Here is a 20,260-nt window from a genome sequence, read left to right on the forward strand (position 1 = left end):
CTATCACTGGACCTGCCCCTTGTCCAGGATGTCTTAGGGCATCTTGGACCCCCCTGGTCTAGGAAACAGCTCTGGATCATCGCCTCCAAACCTGCAGCCTGCATCCCAGGCAGTGGCCATTTCCGCCTTGCAGTCGCTCCCCCTTCCTCCTCTCTTCCTTTTACATCCCACTTTGCCAGCAGACCTGTCATCTCTAACTCCAAATAGATCCTGCCTCCAGCCACTTCTCACCTTCTCTGCTGCCTAGCCTGGTCCAGGTCCCCCACCCGCCAGCTGGGCCCTGTTGCTGGGATGATTGCCCGTCTCTTTGCTTCCTAGAGCCTGTTCTCAACATGGTGGCAGATGGATCATTTCATAAAGCAAATCAAACCATCTAACTTCCTTGCTTAAACAGCACTCCTGCCCCCCGCCCTGGCTCCCAGCTCACTCAGAGTAAACCCAAAGCCCTCCCACAGCTTGCAAGGCCCTGTGACCTCCCCCTCCCCATCTCATCTCCTCTTGCTCTCCCCTCCTCACCTTTTGCTGTTCCTCAAACACACCAGACAAACTACTGCCTCAGGGTCTTTGCACTTGCTAGTCCCTCTGCCTGGAAAGCTTTTTCCACAGATTCCCATCCCCGTGGCTGATACAGTGACCTTGGCCCCTGGCCTCCATGCTGCGGCCCTTACACCTCTAACGTGGCGCATGCTATGCTTGTTGTTTATCCTTGCTAGACTTGCTACTCTTGCTAGACTACAGCTCTTAAGGGCAGGTTTGTTTTTCTTATTGTTTTGTTCACTGTTTCACTGGAATATTCCCAAGTGCTCTGGGCTAGACCCTACATCTAGGAGGTTCTCAATAAATATTTGTTGAATGAATTAATAAATGAATGAATAGGGTATAAACCCATCTATTTTCTTCACATCAGCTACAACTGTCTTTGCAAAGTGGAAATCTATTAACACCATCCCTGACTTAAACACTTCCTGGTTTTCCTTGTTTGTAGGTAAAGACCAAAATCCTACCCTGTCGCCATCCCAGCCTCTGTTTGCCCCTGCCCCCATCTGATAGCTCCAGACAAACAGGTTTTAGCCCAGGTCCTTACCATTATACCTCAGGGCTTTTGCACAAGCCATTCCCTCTGCATTTCACCTCCCTCCCCTCTTCCCAGTTTATGCTCCAGTCCTCCCTTCCCAGCTGCAGGGTTACCCTGGCCCAGGCCTGGTTTCTTCGTCATGTCCCCTCAGGAGCACGTTGGGTGTCTCCTTGAAGGCACTCCTGGCAGATGGATCCTGCATGCTGGGTAACAGCACCTTGCTGGAGGAACACGTCTTCCCCATCACTGTCAGCTCCACAAGGGGAGACACACCTGTCTTGGTTTACTAGCGTACCCCACATGCGAGGTGCAGCCCGGACCACCTGGTGAATGGAAGGATGCACAGGGGTGCTAGGCTTTCATGCCATCTGTGACCTGCACTCATCCATTTGTCAGCTTCTGACTGTGAGCCTTTGGGACACCCTCCATCTGTGGGCCTCTCTCCTCTCTAGACTCTTGGGGCCAGTTTGCCACTAAATCAGTTTTGGTTAACAGCAGCAAAGACGATGGTGCTGTAGTGCCTTGGAAGCCCAAGGTGCTGGAGGCTGAGCTGAGGGTCCCGGCGGCAGGAGAAGGCATGGAGGAGACAGGAGCCTTCCCGGTCTGCTCCCTCCGTTAATCTTGCTGGTTTCTTCCTGGGCAGGGTACAAGGCAGATGTGACCGTCAGCCAGGTGTACGCAGGCAGCCTCCGCGTGCTCAATCGCCGCTTCTCCCAGGACCTTGCCCGCCGGGAGTCCAGTGCCTTCCGCAGTGAAACAGCCAAAGCCCAGAAGATGGTAGGGAAGGATCGCAGGGGTGGGAGGGAAGAAACGTGGGGGTGAGATGGCAGAGGGAGGGGAATGATCACATCAAGTCGATTGGTCAGTCCAGTTGGAGTGCCCTCCTGGGGCAGAGCCCAGATGGAAGCAGACATGGGACAGAGTGGCGGGAAAGTGAGTGGACTCAGGGGTTCAATGCACTTGTATTAAATCCTGCTTGTGCTGCTTAGTAGGAATGCTATCTTAGGAAAGTTAGGGCCATGCAAGGACGCTGTCAGGGACCAGACCAGCCGCCTCCCCTCTCCTCCAGGGCAACGGCTTCCTGCTCTGGGGATGGTCTTGCAGCCGGCCCTCTCCACTGTCAGGCTGCAGGACGGCACCCTGCCCAGCAGGGCAGGCAGGGAGCGCTGAGGAGTTATTCCCGGGAGATGGAGGGGGCAGATAAGCACCCCAGCCCCCTTGGCCCTTGCAGGGAGCAGTTCTGAGGACCCGTCCCCCAGGGTTCCACTGGACTGCACCTCAGCTGCGCAGAGGTCCACCCGGCTCCCCCACAGGCTCTGTGCTGGCTGAACCCCTTCGGGGCTCTCTTCCCCGCCGACTGTAGCTATTCCACAGAATCACCTCCAAACCAACCACTTGCCTCGTGTCCTGGTCCCAGGATCTGCTTCTGGGGGACCCACCCAGAGCTTGCTTTCTGCCTCTGTAAAGTGGAGTGATAATAACTGTGGCTGCTCGTAGGGATGTTGTGGCTGCAATGAGATAAGGTGGACATCATCTCTTCCGTTCAAAGTGTTTAATGAACACCCAGCCCTGCCATTCCCTCCTGCCATCAGCACTGTGGTTGGATAGGTGCAAAAAACCACCAGCTGAGCACCCATGGCCGGTGGCCAGGGGTGAGGCAGGGACCCAGGAGCCAAGTGGGGCTTTCCAGAGGTGAAGTGTGACTTTTGATGAGGGGGAGAGAAGCCACTGGTGGTCCCGTGAAGGCCGGAGCTGGGGGAGTGGCTGGGGGCGGGGAAGAAGATGGAATGGGTATGGGTCCCTTTCCTGGCAGTGCCCCTGCTGCCTTGTGACACAGGCACCTCTCCCTGGGCTCCTCTGTCAGGTGGGCTGCTAGGAGGTGGCGAGGGCATCCCAAGGCCAGCGGGAGTTTCTGCAAAGAGTCACAGGGGCTGCTGTTCTCCCTCCTTTTAGCTCAAGGAGCTCATTGCCAGCACCCGCCTGGGTACTTACTACAACTCCAGTTCAGTCTACTCCTTCGGGTAAGTGCTCCCGGCCCCCAACACCAGCCCCTGCTAGAGCCTTAGACCCGAAGGGGGCAGAACCAAGGCCTGGAGAGGAAATTTGGCTTCCTGCATGTGACCTCACTTCCCTGAGCTGTAGAATGGGCACAATGGTGTGGGAGGGACTGTGCTAGGCAGTGGCCCTGGGCTGCTGCTGAGGGCCTGGCACACACTGGGTGAGGCCTTGGTGGGGTGCTGGTGAGAGGTGGCCCAGCCGTCCCACTTGCATCTGGTCCTGTCACAATGACACGGGCTGTAGGGAACCACCTACCCTCTTGTGCCCAAGCGCCCACTACAGAGGTTGTCAGGAGGCTTCCATGTGAAGGTGGGGAAATACCTGGGAGGGAGGGAGCTCTCTGTACTCCGTATGCATGCACCATGTTGGTTTTCTCGTCCACAGGAGTAGGGGCTGGGCAGGGGCCAGGCTTTGGTCCCCCTCAGCCCCTCTCACTTCCGCCTGCCTTAGGGAAGGACCTCTCACCTGCTTCTTCTGGTTCATCCTCCAAATTCCCGAGCGCCACGGGCCCATGCTGAGCCCTGACGTTGTGCGGGCACTGCTGGTGGAGGAGATGCTGTCCACGGCCAACAGCTCGGCCCCTGCTCCCTACAGGACCGAGTACGAGGTGGACCCCGAGGGCCTGGTGATCCTGGGTCAGTAACGGGGAGCGTGTGGGAGGCCGCCCGCCAGAGCTGGGGTGGACAAGGGCTGGGACCGAGGGGCGGGGGCAGAGGCTCAGCGTTCCCGGGAAGTCTCAGCAGGCTGGCTCCGAGAGTGCCTTCTATCTTTGCTTTCATTTTTTATTTCATTTTATTTATTTACCCTTTGTCCTGTTTGTTCATTTCCTTTTAACAGAAGCCAGCGTGAAAGACATAGTTGCCCTGAATTCCACTCTGGGTACGCTACTTTTGTTCTTCCTCTCCATTTGCCTTTTGAGTTGGTGTTTTTCTTGGCTTGGTTGAGTGTCAGGGGACCACATGGCTGCTGTGGTGGAGCCAGGGGATACTGGCCTGGGGTTACCCAGGGGACACCATGGTGGACTGATGATGGGTCCTGAGCAAGGCTGGTGTGTGTGTGTGTGTGTGTGTGTGTGTTGCTTGTGTGGGGTGTGAGTGAGTAGTGTACTCAGCTGCACATAAATGTGAGTCTACTTTTCTGTCGCTGAATTCAGTCTGCCCATAGCTACCATTTCCATTGATGGTAGAAAATAATCTTGCCAGTTGGCAATGTCAGTTGCTTGACGTTTAAAACTTGTCTTTTGGAGATAATTCTGTCACATTCAAGGAAACTCCGTCCACCCTTTCCTTCCTTTTCTCAAGCGAATCTCCCCACTTCTTGCACCCCACCCCCATGCCATATTGCTCCAGCCACCTTGCTTTCCTCCGAGAGGCTCCCACCTTCCTGCGGAGCCCTGGGAAGCAAAGCAGCAGCAGGGCCACTGCTGCGCCCGGCAGTGCTGTCCATATTGTAGCCCATGTGACCAGAGATGCCGGAGATGCACAGTGCACCACCTGAGCTACCGTACCCTGTGGCCCTGAGTGCAAGCTCCTAAATTCTCAGCTGCTTTCCTTACCTCTCAGAGTTCCTACCCAGAGCAGAGGCAGGGCTGAACGAGGGCCTCACCCCCTCCCAGTGAGGCAGGCAGAGTTTAAATCCTTCCTCTCCTCCCATATGGCTGATCAAAGGTTTAATTCCTTGGTTGATGGATGTGATAGGATCAAAATACAATTTTCAAATAGTTAAAATCATACCAGGGTATGATTTTCATACAAGGATACAGTGAGCACATGTCAAAGATTTATTTAATTCATGAATGAGAGAACGAGCAGGATGGTAAAGCTGATTCAAACAACACACCAAGCTCATCTATCAGCCTATTGTCCAGCTGTCTATCCATCTATCTATCATCTATCTATCTATCTGTCTATCTATCATCTATCTATCCATCCATCCATCTATCCATCTGTCATCTCCTGCCATCATACACTGCACCGGTACACGTGTTGCCCTGACCCTTGGTCTGGGATGGGCCTCTCCACTGCCCTTACTTGTGTTGGGGGGCCCATGTGTCCCCAAGTTTCTGGCATTTGCTTTGTAATGATCCTTATTTAGTTCAGTCCATGTCTGGAGCCCCTGTCCTCCAGGAATGGTGTCTAATGGGGTGAAGACGGCAATGAAAATCCTTTAAACAGGCCTTTTCAGTCTGTCTTCCATGCAGGCTTCATGCTGGCACTGGGGACACCAGGTGACCGTGTCCTCACCCCTGCCCTCAGAGTTGCTCCAAGCCCAAGACAGAGACATAAACAGATCTCACAACACCAAGTGCCAGTGCTAGAACGGAGGGAATTGTTCTGCCCTGGGGACAGAGACAGACACCAGGGACCCCAGTTCAAAGCAGAAGAAGGAACGTGCCTCTAGAGGGAGGAAGGAGTTGTTCCTGATGGGGGGATCCTGGAAGCCCTCATGGAGGAGGAGGCAGCAGACTCAGGCACTGGAGACAGGTGGGAATCAGGTGGAGAAGAGGAAGGGGCGCTCTGGGCAGAGGGAACAGCATGAGCAAAGGCCAGATAAGAATACACAGGCATGTTCATTTACTTTCTTTCAGTGAACGGAGTTACCAGGTGCGTTTAATTATCAGCACAGACCCGCACATACTCTCCACTTGGTAGTTATTAAAATGGCAAAAGCAAAGCATAAGTTTGGAGCAAGATTTAAAGAATACAAATGCCAAGAACAGCCAGACACCTCTCCCAGGTGCTGGCTGAAGCAGATGTCGGAGGTTCTGTCCCTTCCCCTTGCAGAGGTCAGCTCCCCCTTGTGGGAGTCAGGATGGCCAGGGGTCAGGAGGAGGGAGCTGAGCTGCAGGCAGCAGTATCAGAGAAAAGCATGCTCACCTCCATTCCCTTTCTGGTCCTCAGAACCACCCAGGCAAGGAGGTGGGATAGGGACTATTACTGTGTCCACTTGCTAGAACTCAAGGCGGGTAAGCAACTGGCCTAGAGGTGGTGCTGGGACCAGTTCAGAGTGTGAACTCCTTGAATATCAGGCTGCCTCCCTTATCCAGGGCTCTTTCCCACATTCCTACTGCTTCCTGGCTGAACATGCATCTTGCCTGCTTTCCTGGCTTGTGGTGAGGTTTAAATGAGATGTTTATATGCCATGGGAGAAATTGTTCACTGCTGGTGCCTGGAGCCTAAATCAAACACATAGTAGGTTTGCAATAACTATGCTGAATGAATGAGTGAATGAATGAATGGATGGTGCAGGTGGAACAGCTGCACAAATTTCAGCACTGCTTATAAAACTCACGGATTAAATTTAAGAGAGGGGTGCAGCTGGTGTGGGTGTGCTCGGGTGTTGCCGGCGTAATGGAGGGGGAGGTGTGAAGTAAGGGCAGCCAGTGAGACTGGCTGCATCTCAGCCTCAACTGGGGCCAGCTGAAGGGTGACGAGGCGCAGGACTTTCTCCTCTGCTGAATCTTCTCCCTCTGCCTCACGCCTACCTAAAGAACAGTCACTGCATTTATTGAGCACCACCTGTGTGCACGGCACTACGCTGAGCACTCAAACATTCATCATCCCGAGGCTCTGTGACAATGCCACAAGGGTGGTGCCCTTGCCCCGTTCTACAGAGGAGAAAACCAAGGCCCAGGAAAGATTAGGCGTAGATGGGCGAACCCAGGTCTGTCTAGCCCAGGTCTGTAAAACGGGGACAGTAATAGGAACAGTTCCCTGGGGATTCTCCATGGAGCGGTGCCCATGCAGCACCTAGCTCGTCTCCCAGTCAAATGCTTGATAAGTGCAATCTGTTTCGTTCTCGTAGTTTCCTTATCATTAGTTTGAGCTCACTTCCCCTACCCAGCGCTGCCTCCCAGCCCCACTGGAACACACTCCCTTCTCCATCTGAGATGAAATCCTCATTCCTTATTGTACAGCTGCCTAGCTGGTCTCCCTGCCCCCTCAACTTCACTCCCAACAGCTAGAGGCACTTGTGGTCCAAGCCCAGCCAAGTCCCAGGCCTGCTCTGCCTCCCTTCTCCAGTTTGCCCTTGTTCCCCGAAGTCCCCCACCCACCCTGGCCTCCGGCCCTTTGCTCACGCTGTGACCTCGGAGGACTTCCCTGCCCCACGGGCCAGACATGGAGCCTCACCGCCTGAGCTAAGACTGCGGGGCTCCCTATCTGTCCCTGCTGTCCTCGGGCTCCCAGGCAGTGCCTGGACGTTCCTCTGGTCTGGCACGAAGAGCTCAGTGAGTGAATGAGCCAGTGAATGAACGCGTGGGTGAGGAGACTGGAGATGGACAGCAGGCAAACAGAAAGATGGGACATAGCACACCGGGGCTGGTCCGCTTCCAGCGGCTCTCCCCGTGCCCCTCTGCCTAGGTGAGGACCTGATGGGGCTGTCCCCGCCGGGGCTGTCCCCTGGGCTAACAAGAGTCAGGGGGCCTGTCCCCCTCCCCACTCCAGGCTGCTACCGCTACAGCTACGTGGGCCAGGGCCAGGTCCTCCGGCTGAAGGGGCCCGACCACCTGGCCTCCAGCTGCCTGTGGCACCTGCAGGGCCCCAGGGATCTCATGCTCAAACTCCGGCTTGAGTGGACGCTGGCTGACTGCCGGGACCGGCTGGCCATGTACGATGTAGCTGGGCCCCTGGAGAAGAAGCTCATCACCTCGTGAGTTGGGGGGACGCTGGGGGGAGGGTTGGGAAGGGAGAATGGTGTGGGTGAAGAGGCACACAGCACTCTGGTACCTGGGAGACAGTGAGGCTAGCCCAGAGCCGGATGGGGGGAGGAGACTGGAAAAGGCAGTCCCCTTCCCCTCCTGGAGCTCAGTCTCCGCATTTGTAACAAAACGGCTGTATTCGATGACTCCTAATGTCAGCTCTGGGGGGCAACATGGCTTGCTTGAATGCTTCAGAGAGTCTGGCAGGCCCAGACTTCCAACCCCTCTCTGCTGCTTCCCAGCTGTGTGCTCTAAGGAAGTTACTTTGCCTCCTAAGTCTCAGTTTTCCTCACCTGTAAAATGGGTGCGCAATCATGGCTACTTTGCAGGGTTATTGTGAGAATTTAAATTAGACCGTCTGTGCCAAGATCCTCATATGTAGCAATGTTACCCACTATTACTATACATTAAATGTACCCATTACCTACCCAGTAACTGCTATACATTACCGCTATCATTATGTATTGTCTAGTTAGGGCTGGGTCACAAAGGGCATTGAATGCCAGGAGCCATTTGAACTTTAATACTCGGTAAGGAGAACTGACTGACAGTTCTCAGGCAGAGGAGTGGGGCTCTAGGATGTGACATATGATGCAGAGTAAAGGCAAGTAGACGGTGGGGAGACCATGCAGGGGCTGGAGGCAGCCTTGACCTCCAGGGGCCTGGCCACCTCCCCACATGGTCGAGGGGAGGTGTCGGGGCCTTGAGGTTCTGTAGGAGGCGGTGGAGAAGACACGTGGGGGCACACGGCTGCTGCCTTCTCTGTCTTGCTGGGGTGGCCCAGCTTCCAGGCAGGAGTGGGCATGGTACCTGGGTTTTCAGGTCAAAGGCAGTCATCGAGGGTGAGCTTGGTGAAGACTCCCCCCACCCCTTCCCCAGGCCCTCTCTGAATCTCTGGGCTCCGAGGTTGCACACTCATTTGCATACCCACCCCCCACCCCTGCTGCCCTGCTACGTGGTGACCTCAGCGTGGGTTGTGTGTGGGCTGGGTTCCTGGAGGGCCAAGACTAGAGAAGCCAGATGCCATCTGATTTCCAGGCCCAGGAGAGCGGGGACGCTGCCGGGCTTCCCCTGGGGCTTCTCCCAGGGTCCTCCCCCAGCTGCCATTGGGGAGGGCACTGGGCTGCTGAGCACAGCTCTATCCCTACTCATGCCAGGCATGTTGCTCTGTCTGGGACCCTCAGAGAAGGTCTAACGTGGTGGGTCATACAAGATTGTACCCCAGAGCCTTGGGAAGACACAGCAGGCGGGTCCCTGACCAGCTTGAACCTTGGGGTTTGTTTCCTGTCTTCTACACCCTGAGAAACTAGGAGATATTTTAGTCTTAACAGGGCTCTGCTGCTAACTAAAGAAAAGAAAAGAAACCCCCCAACCTTGAAGGCTGAAGCAACCCATGTAAAGCAACCTCAGGTCCCTAGTAAGTAGTTATCTCATCTCCCTCCTCCTGGAGGAGGGGAGCTGCTGAGGCCAGGGTGTGTGGCTGTGTGGGAGGATGCGGGGCCCCAGCAGCCAGAACAAACCAGCCGTGTAAAAGCAGGAGGAACAGGGGGAAGCATGGCTTGGCTCAGGAGGAGGGCAGGGGAAACGGCCCTTCCGGGGCCCTCCGTGGGGCTCACCCTCTGCTGCTGCACCAGCTGCGGCCGTCAGTGATTTTGAGGCAGCGTTTGGCTCCCACACACAAACTTGCAGGGCTACCTCCTGCAGCGCCCCCTGGGCACCCGCTCCCTCCTGTCTAGTCCATGGCCAGCACAGAGCGGGCAGGCAACACCCTAATGCTGGATGTTTAAGTGCCCGCTCTCAGGGTGGGGGCAGGGATATCACCTTCTTGGCGATGGTCTACGCATTAGCTAGGGCTCCAAGAATGGAGGTTGGCGAGCGTCGGGGAGCCAGAAGCACCCCTGCCTGAGATGAGCAGACCAGGAGGGCACCTCCTCAGTGGGGGCCACCAGGCACCATCCCAGGCAGTGCCCAGCACAAGTCTGTCTGTGCCATGGACCCAGAGTGGGGCCTTGGCACGTTCCTGAGCCTCATTTTCCCTACGTGGAAACCAAGCAGTTGACCTTGACAGTCTCAGAGAGCCTTGTTAGGGCTGACATTCCAGACCTTTAAGAGCCTAGAATCCTTAGATGCCTTATTTATGTTGTGCCCCCCTGGCACCAAGCTGGGGGGAATCCTATCCTTGAGCATCCCAGGGTCAGCAGACACATGCCTGCCTTCTCTCCAGTCAGAACAAGGCAGGTGTGGGCGGCCAGAGGGCGTGGTCCCCACAGGTGCCAGTTTGGTCTCTGCGGGGCACAGGCTAAGCACTCAGGGGTCGCAGCAATTTTGACGGGTATAGGGGTTGCCGTGGGACTGGAGTCAGCTGCCAGGGTCAAAATGTAAGCTCTGGAAATCTGGGCGACCTCCTGGACTCTGTCACCTGAGTTGCTGACCTGACCCTTACCGGGCCTCCAGTCAGTCCCCGGGGCCAGAGAGGGTCAGAGACCTGCCTGTGGACACACAGCGGGCCACAGACCTGGATGTACAGACTCCCAGGCCACCCTCCTCTGCTCCCAGGCGCCACTCCAGGCCCTGCCCTGCCCTTGCCACCTTTCTCTGTCCCACCAGAGTGTATGGCTGCAGTCGCCAGGAGCCCGTGGTGGAGGTCCTGGCATCAGGTGCCGTCATGGCCGTGGTCTGGAAGAAAGGCCTGTACAGCTACTACGACCCCTTCTTGCTCTCCGCGCAGGCGGTGGCCTTCCAGGGTGAGGGTCTGGGTCCCCAGAGGCGGGAAGGGGAGGGACACGGTGGCAGAAACAGAGTGGGCAGGGCATGCCCTTCCCGTGCTTTGTTCTAGGGGGGATGGGGTGGGGGAAGGGGAGGCACTGGGGGCCTCACTGCTCTCCACCCGCTCCCCTCCTCCGCTCTCACCCCGTTTCCCCATCTCTACCTCCCTGCTTGCTTCTCTCCCTCATTCTCTCTCCTGTGCTCTCTCTTCTTCTCTTTCCTGACTTGATTGTCTATCCTCCCTCTCTCCTCTCCCACCCTGGGGCTGGGTCTCCCCTCTTCCCTCTGCGCCCACTGTGGCTGAGCCTAGGAGGTGGGGTCTGTGGTCTGGAGGCCTGAGAGCCTCAGGTCACCCCAAGCCATTCTCTCGGAGCTCCCGGCGATGGCACAGGTGCCAAGGGAGGGCCATTCCACGGCGTTTCCTGGGCCAGTCTCCCACAGCAGCCCACTGACCCTTCCCCAGCCCCCACCGGCTCTCTTCCTGCTCTGGTTCGCCTCTGCAACCCCCTTTGTCAGAAGAGCCCACTCAACTTTCATACCCCCTGGCTGTCCTTGGGCCTGGATCAACTGCCTCTGGGCGGGCAAAGCAGACCTTGCAGATTTCAGAGCTCCTGGGAGGGGGGCTCCCCCTCCTCTCCTGCCCATGTGCCTCTTTCACTCCTGGTTCCCGGTCATTCTGGGGTGCTGGCTGCTCTCTGGGGGGTGCCTGGGGCCCAGGAGGTGCCATTGCTCACTGGTTCTCATGGGAGTCTCTGATAAGTTCTAGGGGGGGAGACAATGAGGGCCTTTAGGAGCCTCCACTCCACGGAGAATTGGAGGGGCAGTGGGGGACCCTCCTCATCACTCTCCCTCTCACTGTGTGACCTCAGCCAAGTCACCCATCTTCTCCAAACTTTGACAAGAAGGATGATTCTCCCACCCCTAAGCCCGTAATTGTGAGGCTTGCACAGCTGTGGACACGTGCAGTAAACGGTCAAGCACAATTAATATCAATAGCTCACATTTATGCCTATTTAATGTGCTTGACGACCTCTGAGGTATGTACTATTGCTGTTCCCGTTTTACAGATGAGGAAACTGAGGCTCAAGGTCACATAGTCACACCCAGCACTAAGCTCTACTGTATAGTGGCAGTAGGGGTGGTAGGGTTACAGCTGCCCCCCACGTCCTGGGAGGTGCAGTGGGCCGGGGCTGGGGGACCTGTAACAGCTGTTCTCTGGGCCCAGCCTGCGAGGTGAACCTGACCCTGGAGGGCCGGCTGGAGCCGCAGGGCACCCTCAGCACGCCTTACTTCCCCAGCTACTACTCGCCCAGTACCCGCTGCTCCTGGCACCTCACGGTGAGCCCCGCCTCCCGCCCACCCACCTGCCCTCTGCTCAGAGCGCCCCGTGGATGTCCGAGGACCCCAGCTGGGAGGGGAGCACTGTCCCGCCTCTGTTTAAGCACCCACAGGCTGAGCCCCGAGTGCAAATCCCTGGGGCTGCGGATGGCAGGGGTGGTCCAGGTCTGGCTTCGCTGGCCGCGGCAATGCATGTTTGTTGAGTGACCGGCGAACTTCAGCCCCAGCTGGTGCTCTGCATTGGCAGGCCTGCTTCTCCTTTTGCTGTCCTGGGAGGTGGGGCCACCAAGCCGGCCACAGCCCAAGGCCATCTGGTGACCAGCCCCTCTGTCCCAGGTACCCTCCTTGGATTACGGGCTGGCCCTCTGGTTTGATGCCTACGCACTGCGGAGGCAGAAGTACGACCTGCCATGCACCCAGGGCCAGTGGACCATCCAGAACAGGAGGTACTCAGCCCCTGGAACGCCCTTGCTCTCCCCACAGGCACCCCCTTAGAAGCTCCAGTCCTGGACCCCAGAGGGGCAGCACAGAAGGGAGCAGAGGCAGAGCTGGTCAGGCCTGCCGCCCCCGCCTTGACCCAGTCCCTGTCCTGGACCCCAGCCACCCAAAGGCCTCAGACACACATTTGTGATCAGACCCCGCAGAGGCTGACCTTAGAGTGAAACGGCTTCATTTCCTTGGGTGCTGTCATCCCACTGTCTGGCCCTCCAAATCCTTAGATGAGATGAAGCAGGGGGCACAAGCTAGTGCGCCTCCCCTGAACCCACCCAGGTGTAACTGGGGGCCCTTCTTGCCTTGTCCCTCTCCCTGCTGTTGGCCAGAGTCATGTGGCTCCCTGGCTGGAAAGCTCCCAGGCAATGTCGCTCTTGCTAACTGACCGACAGTGTCCGCAGAGATGGGCACAGCCTGGGTCACCCTGTTTCACCCACATCCCCCTCCAGGCACCTGCCCGGCTACCTGTCCTGCCCTTGGCCCCCCAGTAATGAAGTTTCTGAGGAAGAAGTGAACCCCTCAGGGAGGTGGGCAGGACCCAGTGGGGCCGGGCCACGTGAGGAGCCATCTGTGGGTCAGCCATGGCTACGGTTTGATCAGTAGGATGAGGACTGGTCAATACCCACAGGGACCAGCAACCTGGGCACCACGGTGGTCCCGACAGCTGCAGGGAGGTGGGGGAACGGAGACCGTGTGGCGCACTTTCCCTTGTCGAGGAGGTGCGAAGTCAGATGTTCTAGGAAGGGGATGTCTGTTATTTGTGGCAGCAGGGGCTCCATGTGTGAACGCTGGGTGGGAGCGTCCCAGAGAAGGGAGGGAAGGTCAGGCCCCAGTGATAATGGCTGGGAGGGGAGTGGGAGGCCTGGAGGAGAGTGGAAGGAGGCCCCCATGGCTCTATTGTTGGGGGGGGCTGGGCTTTAGGGACAGGAGGGATCTTGAAGTAGCCTTGCAGAGCCAGGGAGACCGTTCCCCGCTGGGGGCCCAGGGATGTTGAGGAGAAGATTCTACATCTAACAGCAGGTTGGGCCTCTGCCTTCCCTTCCGACCCTGGGGCCTGGGGGTTGGGGAGGCTGGGATCCTGCTGTATGGTGTTCTTGATTTCACGGCTACCCAAGTTCTTGAGTATTCAAGATTCCAATATAGTAAAATGGGAAGGTTCTAGGGCTCTGAATGGTTGGATTCAGGGCTGGTATCCATAGTCACCGACACTTGCACTTTGCTTGTGGATCTACTTGGACAGAAGGTGACAGAGGCTGGCCGTGCTCGTGGACTCACCATCACCCTTTCCCAGGCTTTTGCAATTTACCAGGGACTGTGACTTTAAGGAAAAAGAAGAAATGCTGATGATGACATCAGGCGTGTGCTGTTTGGGAGGCAGAAAATGTCTTGTCCCACCAGTCCCAGCACACGGGTGGCTTTCCTGGGCATGGCTGCTGTGATCCTTCATGGAGCTCCCTTGGGGCCCTCTCACTCACCGCCTGGGACCTGCCCGGACTGGGCTCACCCCTCAGCACCCGGAGCCCAGAGGGACCCTGGGAGTGGCCCATGAGTCACAGTTCTTTGAATGAGGATACGTGTTTTCCTGTGACCCTCTCAAGCCCAGAGATGAATCTGATAGCTCAGAGGGGGGCTAGGAAGGAGCAGGAAGGGCCCTGGGTCTGCCACTCCTGCCCTTCCCGCACCCCCATGGCTATTCCATTTGCCAGGAGCTGGGCCCTGGCACGAGGCCCTCAGCTGCACCAGGCTAGGTGCTTAGCTCAAGGCATTCCTTCACTGACCCAACGTCCTGTGACATCAGCAGTATACGATCATCCCATTTCCCAGAAAAGGGAATGCGATTGAGCAGGATTAGGTGGCACCCAGACAGGCCACAGTCGGGGCCTCTCCCATGCCCACCACCAGCCCTGCACAGGAGGATGGCCGACAGGCCACACCATGCTCCCTGCGCAGGGCCTTCCTGCCCACCTCCCGATATGCAGCCAGGAGGGGCTGGGCAAAGGTCCAGGGCCGGGTGCTAGGGACTCCAGGAGCTGCCCTTGGGTTTTAAATGTGGACCATGGCTGGAAACAGTCTTAATCAAAAGGAATGATGCTTCGATGACAGGACTTTCGGCACTGTGATAGGTTGGAACAGGGGTGGACGGGGCCCTCCCTCTGCATTGTCTCCAAGCACCGCTGAGCATAGACTGTGTGGGCTGGACTGGCCACCCAACCTAGCCCTCACCCATTCACCCACCTCACCTCACAAGTAGGGAAACTGAGGCCTAGAGAGGGCTAAGGACCTGGCCTATTGTCCTAGTCTTTTTGCCTTTAAATGGTGAAAAGGGACTTCAAAGTGTGGCCAGGTGGTGGTTGGGGTGGGAGGATGAGGCCTGATGGAGCAGGGCATACCCACCCCTCTCCTCTCTCATCCCAAGCCTTCCCCTGCCTCATGGGCAACTGAAGAGGGGCTCAGGGGAGTCTAGCCACCGATTTCTGCACATAACTCTGTGTACCCCCCCTTCCTTATCTGGAAAACAAGGGGGTTAGGCCAGCCCAGGGCCCCAACTTTTTATCACTTACACATCAGAAAAAAGGGCTCCAGCAGGCCTGGGTAAAGTGCAGCTTCCAAAGGCACCAACCGTGAATTAGTAACTGGCTCCCACTCTGTGCTGGGTGGGCACATAGATCAGGAGTTAACTGTGGTGCCATTTCCTTCATCCTCAACAACCTGGTGGGAAGCAGTCCCCCACACTGCCTCCATAGGCCACCAGGAGCCCAAGGCACAGAAAGGGGAAGTCATTTGCAGTCACCCAGCTCATATCTGGAGAAGCCAGAGTTAAGCAGGGCAGTTGAATCCAGAGCATGTGTAGGGGTGCACCTATGCACACCGTGTACGTGCATCTGTGCACACATGTGTGCACACAGAAGTGCTCACACCCATGCAGATTCTTCCTGCAGACCCTCTGAGCAGCCATGCCAGCTGTTCCGTCTCTTACCCAAGGCGTTCCTGGCTAATCCGTTGGTATCCTGGTGAGAGGACTGACAGTTTCAGTGGCTCTTGCCAGTCCTGAGAGCAGCCTGAGAAGTCCCACCTCTGTGTTCTCAAACCTTTGTTAAGGGTCTAGGGTGCCTAGGTGGGGACTCATTCCCGCTCCCAGGCTCCTGCCAATGTCCGACTGTGGAAGGGAAGGCGGAGGTGTACCTCCAAACCATAAGCACAGGACAAGCCGTTTCCTCTAGTTACGGTCTTTCTGATAACGATCATCCTGGTAGATTCTGGGAAATTCTTTGAATGAGCATTTGTTGGAAAATCTGCTTGTGTGGGTGGCAAAGACATGAGAGGCCTGGGCAAGAATGTAGATCTACAGGCACAGGGTGTGTAGGGAGTGGGGAGGCACCGTCCATGGGCCCAGAATGGCCATTGATGAGGAGCAACAGCGGGTGGGTCAGGGAGAGGGTGACTTACCCCTCAGGTGCCAGCATAGCAGTGAGGAGAGGTGGGCTGGGCTCCCTGCACTGGCTGGCATCCTTGGCATGTTGCCTCACTTCTCGGAGCCGTTTCTGCCTTCCCCAACACCTCCCTGTTTTCTACCCAGCTTCTCCCAGCACTTGCCCGACCCTGGCCGAGGCCACATGCCCTGTGAGCAGGAGAGGAACTTGGCCTGGTGAGATCCGGCCGCTGGCTACTTGGTTTCGCAGAACCCACTCTGGCTGAGCGTCACCACAGCACAGGCTTCCCCCTTTCTGGGAACCTGCCTCCTGCCAGCTTCCTCTCCTGTGATGTCACTCTTCTTATGATCTGCCAACTATCACCACTTCCCTTCCACAGATGGGGTCAGGCAGAACCGCTGGCTGCTTAGGTCTGCTGGTTGGCCTAAGCCTAGGGCCCTTTGTCCAGCCTGGCTATGGGGTGGCCCTTCTGCTCCCCTGAGCCCTGGAGTGCAGAGACTCCCTGGGCACCACTGAGTCTCAGGCCCTGTGCTGAATGCTGGTGACGTCAGCTTTCAAAGAAGTCATTTTCTCATGTTTTCCTTAAAACATCCTACAAAGTATTAAATCACCCCCATTCTGCAAATGTGAGAACTGAAGCTTGCTGCGGTTGAGCCATATGCCCAAGGTCACATAGCTGGTTCACTGACAAGGCCAGGCCTCAGATTCAGCTCTACAAGTCCAGGTCCAGCGGTCCGGCCACCAAGTCAGATGCTTCTGTCCCCCTTTAGTGTTTGTCTTCACTGGCCTCCTTCCCATTTAACCTGTCCTACGGAAGGGAATGCACGTGTGCTTCCATCCACCCACCCATCCATCTATCCACCCACCCACCCTGCCTTCCTGCTATCTGCTCATCATCCATCTTCCTTCCTTCCTTCCTCCCAACACCCTTCCACCCATTCAGCCAGCCATCCAGCCAGTCATTCACCCATCTATCTACCTGCCCAGCCACCCAGCCACCCAGCCATGCTTCCATCCATTTACCCATCCACCCATCCAACCTTTCTTGAATTCCTCCCTGTGTGGAGTTGCTGATATGCCGAGGTTTGACAGGATCAGTGCTTACCATCTGGGTGAGACAAGAAGGAAAATCCCCAGCGCTAGAGAGGTGAAAGAACAAGGCAGGCCACCGCGCGAAAGTGTGCCTTCAGACCCTGGTACTCTGTAGCTGCGATGAGAGGTGGGCTCCATAGCCTTCAGACTACTGGTGCTTCTCGGAGAGGGCTTGTGAGGGAGGGGGCAGCGTCTGCTGGGGGTGGAGAAGTGGGAGAGCCAGACGATATATTCCCTCTCCCAGAGCGCTTTGCAGCAGGACCCAGAAATGCAGATGTACCCTGAGGCAGGCTGCGTGGGGCAGAGGGGCAGAGGGGCAGAGGTCGGAAGCTGCTTAGCAGGACCACAGGTGCCCTGCCTAATTCAGGTGGCCTCTGATTACTTCCAGACAGTGTTTCAGTTTTTCAGGAGAATCAAGAATCTAGATTATTATGTGAAATTAGCTAGCAACTCAATTTGAAGAAAAAAAAAAGAACACTGCATAGACTAAACAGATTGTCCTTAAACTGAGAGTGACTCAGCCTGAGTCACCAGATTACAGCTTCTGCCTTGGATCCTTGTCTGGTCCCTACCAGGAATTCTGGCACCCTGCCCCTGCTCCTGTCCTCTGGGGCAAGAACCACATGCTTCCCAGGCCAGCTCCTGGGACACCAAGCTGAGCCACAGGCTGACTGTGGAATTCACTCTTGGAGCCAGTAGAGGAAACATCCTGTTGGCAGTCACTGGTCACGGCTTGGGTGACCAAGTGACCCTCAAAGTCTTCTAGATGCGAATGTTCCACTCACTTCCCCTCCAGCCTATATCTGGTTCCTTCCCTGTTTCCACAATCTTCCTGTGACTGTGCAGGGACAGTGCTTCATGCCCCTGAATTGTAAGTATGGTCAAGGATGTATTTGACTCTCATTTCCCCCTGCCTCATGTTACCCAGACCTGGCTCTCTTGTCTGATCCCTAGGGTAATCCTCTGGGGATAATAACTCGTGGTAACATTTGTTTATCCACCTTAAAAACAAATGACAAAAACCCCCTTGTCTCCTAAATTTTAAAAGGAAAAGATGATCAAGGCTTGCTCAGGGGCGCCCCCTGGTGGGGCCTCTTCCTTGTTCGGTGCCCCCAGGCTGTGAGGGTCTTAATGCAGAGCGGTGGTTCTCAAAATTTTCCATCTTAGGACCCCTTTACACTCTAAAATTGAGCACCCCATAGAGCTTATATACAGGTTACATAATCTATATGTCCATTAGAAATTAAAACAAAAATTTTAAATATGCCTTGATTCATTTAAAATAATAATGGACCATTAACATTTTTAACATAAATAACGTATTTTATGAAAAATTAATTATATTTTCCAAAACTAAAAGCATTGGTGAGAAAAATACTGTTTACATTTTTGTGCTTTCCTTAATAACTAGAACCCTATATCTGTCTTGGCATTTAATCGGTTACCATATCATGCATCATGTAGTTTCTGGAAAATTCCACTGTATCCTTGTGAAGGGATGAAAGTGAAAAAGGCAAATGATATCTGAAAATTATTATGAAAATAATTCTTACTTTGGACCCCGAGGGGTCCCTGGATCGTATTTTGAGAACACTACTGTTTTTGGTATGGGGGCATGAATATGGTCACTGTGGCCAGACAGTACTGGGGAGCTATCCTTTAGGCCAGGTCTGTGGGGGGACAGGGGGACGTGAAGGCTCAGCCTCTGGAGCTCACGTCACCGTGGGTCAGGGGTTCCCGCCTCTCCCATAGCAGGCTGTGGGGGTCCTCCTGGGCTCTGAGGAGGCTGGATTCTGGCCCAGCTCAGCACATCCCTTCAGGAGCCTCATCTGGAAAACGGGAAGTGCTGCAAGAACCTCAACATCCTTGTAGAAAGAGGGCTTGTAATGCTGCTGCCAGTGAGGGCGGGGCCAGATGAGAAGGTCCAACTGTGCCTGCCACAGCCCCACACCGTGAAGTGCTGAAACAATCCCAAAGCTCTTCCTCAGTTGTTCAAGGATTAACTCACTGATCAATTAATTGAACTAGTCAGTGTTTACCATATTCTAGAGGAAGTATGGAATTAGGGGAGCTGCTCTGCCTGCTGTTACATCTGCTATGGTATGTTCCCATCATGCTTTGGGGCCTTCCCACCTGCTCTCTTGACTTCCTCCTACCCTCTCTGCTGGGGGCATTGCCTCCTCTCTCTGGAGATTTCTCAGCTCTGTTGTGAGTGTGCTTCCGTCATCTGTAAAGGCATTCCTATTTGTTCTGCAAGGGTGCTCCCTTCCCTGTGGGGGACATTCCTATGAGCTGATGTAGGGACCCCCAGGCTGCTCTCGGAACGGGGTCACCTGCGGATTTGGGGGAGTGCTTGTACCTGCTCTTTGAAAGCACGCTCACTTGCTCTGTGAGACAAGGTGTGCCCGGCCACCATGTAGGATGAGCCCCTACACTCCCACCCCGGAGATGGGAAGATCCCTACCTGCTCTCTGTGGAGACCACCACCTCTCCGTGGGGGTTCTCCCACCTGCTCTGAAACAAGAGCATCACCTTGGCAGAAGGGTGTCCAGCAGAGATGTATGGTGCTCCACGGTTGGGGGGTGGTCCCACTCGGATGTGGCCGCGCACAGAGAAGGTGCTGCTTATCAGCACTGTGCTATTGGTCCTGGGAGCAGGACTGGCACCTTCCTCATGCCCAGAGTCCTGGGAAAACCACCAGGAGGGACAGGGGAACCCTGCCGCCTTCTTCCCCCACACCTAGCACGAGGGCTTATCCCCTCCTGTCAACAAGAGAGCAGGCCAGTCAAGGACTGCACACTGAAGCCTCTTGCCAGGTCGCAAGCCCATAGAGCTGATGATTTCCCTAATTTTATAAGGGAGGAAAGTGAGGCTCAGAGTGGGATGCTGACTTGCTAGAATCTCACAGCTCCTAGGTGACTGGAACTAAATCCAGACTTTGAATTTTACCCTGCAGGCAAAAGGAAGCCATTGAAGGTTTTTGAGCAGGGGACTGACATAGCCAGGCTACTTTCTAGAAGAAAGCTGCTCTGTCCTTGTCTGTGCACAGGGACCCAGATTGTCCCCTCCCTTAGACCAGCCCAGGTGGCCCTGAGTCTGTCTCTGGTCACCCCCAGGCTGTGTGGCCTACGCACCTTACAGCCCTATGCTGAGAGGATCCCCGTGGTGGCCACTGCTGGCATCACCATCAACTTCACCTCCCAGATCTCCCTCACCGGGCCTGGCGTGCAGGTGCACTACAGCTTGTACAACCAGTCGGATCGTGAGTATGGGCAGGCCAGGGAGCAGGGAGGGCACCCCCAAAGCGCC

General features: G+C 55.9%; 1 protein-coding gene across 1 annotated transcript in view; it reads left to right on the forward strand.

Moving 5' to 3' along the window:
• Positions 1-20,260, forward strand: part of TMPRSS6 (transmembrane serine protease 6) — a 35,889-nt gene that overhangs the window by 8,469 nt on the left and 7,160 nt on the right. Inside the window, exons 3-11 of the mRNA XM_036891213.2 lie at positions 1,719-1,852; positions 3,029-3,096; positions 3,584-3,768; positions 3,971-4,012; positions 7,579-7,783; positions 10,440-10,576; positions 11,824-11,936; positions 12,273-12,382; positions 20,068-20,213. Coding sequence (XP_036747108.2) covers positions 1,719-1,852; positions 3,029-3,096; positions 3,584-3,768; positions 3,971-4,012; positions 7,579-7,783; positions 10,440-10,576; positions 11,824-11,936; positions 12,273-12,382; positions 20,068-20,213 — 1,140 coding nt within the window. The remainder of the gene's footprint in view (positions 1-1,718; positions 1,853-3,028; positions 3,097-3,583; positions 3,769-3,970; positions 4,013-7,578; positions 7,784-10,439; positions 10,577-11,823; positions 11,937-12,272; positions 12,383-20,067; positions 20,214-20,260) is intronic.

The sequence above is a fragment of the Manis pentadactyla genome, chromosome 10 (genome assembly GCF_030020395.1).
Source record: "Manis pentadactyla isolate mManPen7 chromosome 10, mManPen7.hap1, whole genome shotgun sequence".
NCBI lineage: Eukaryota > Metazoa > Chordata > Mammalia > Pholidota > Manidae > Manis > Manis pentadactyla.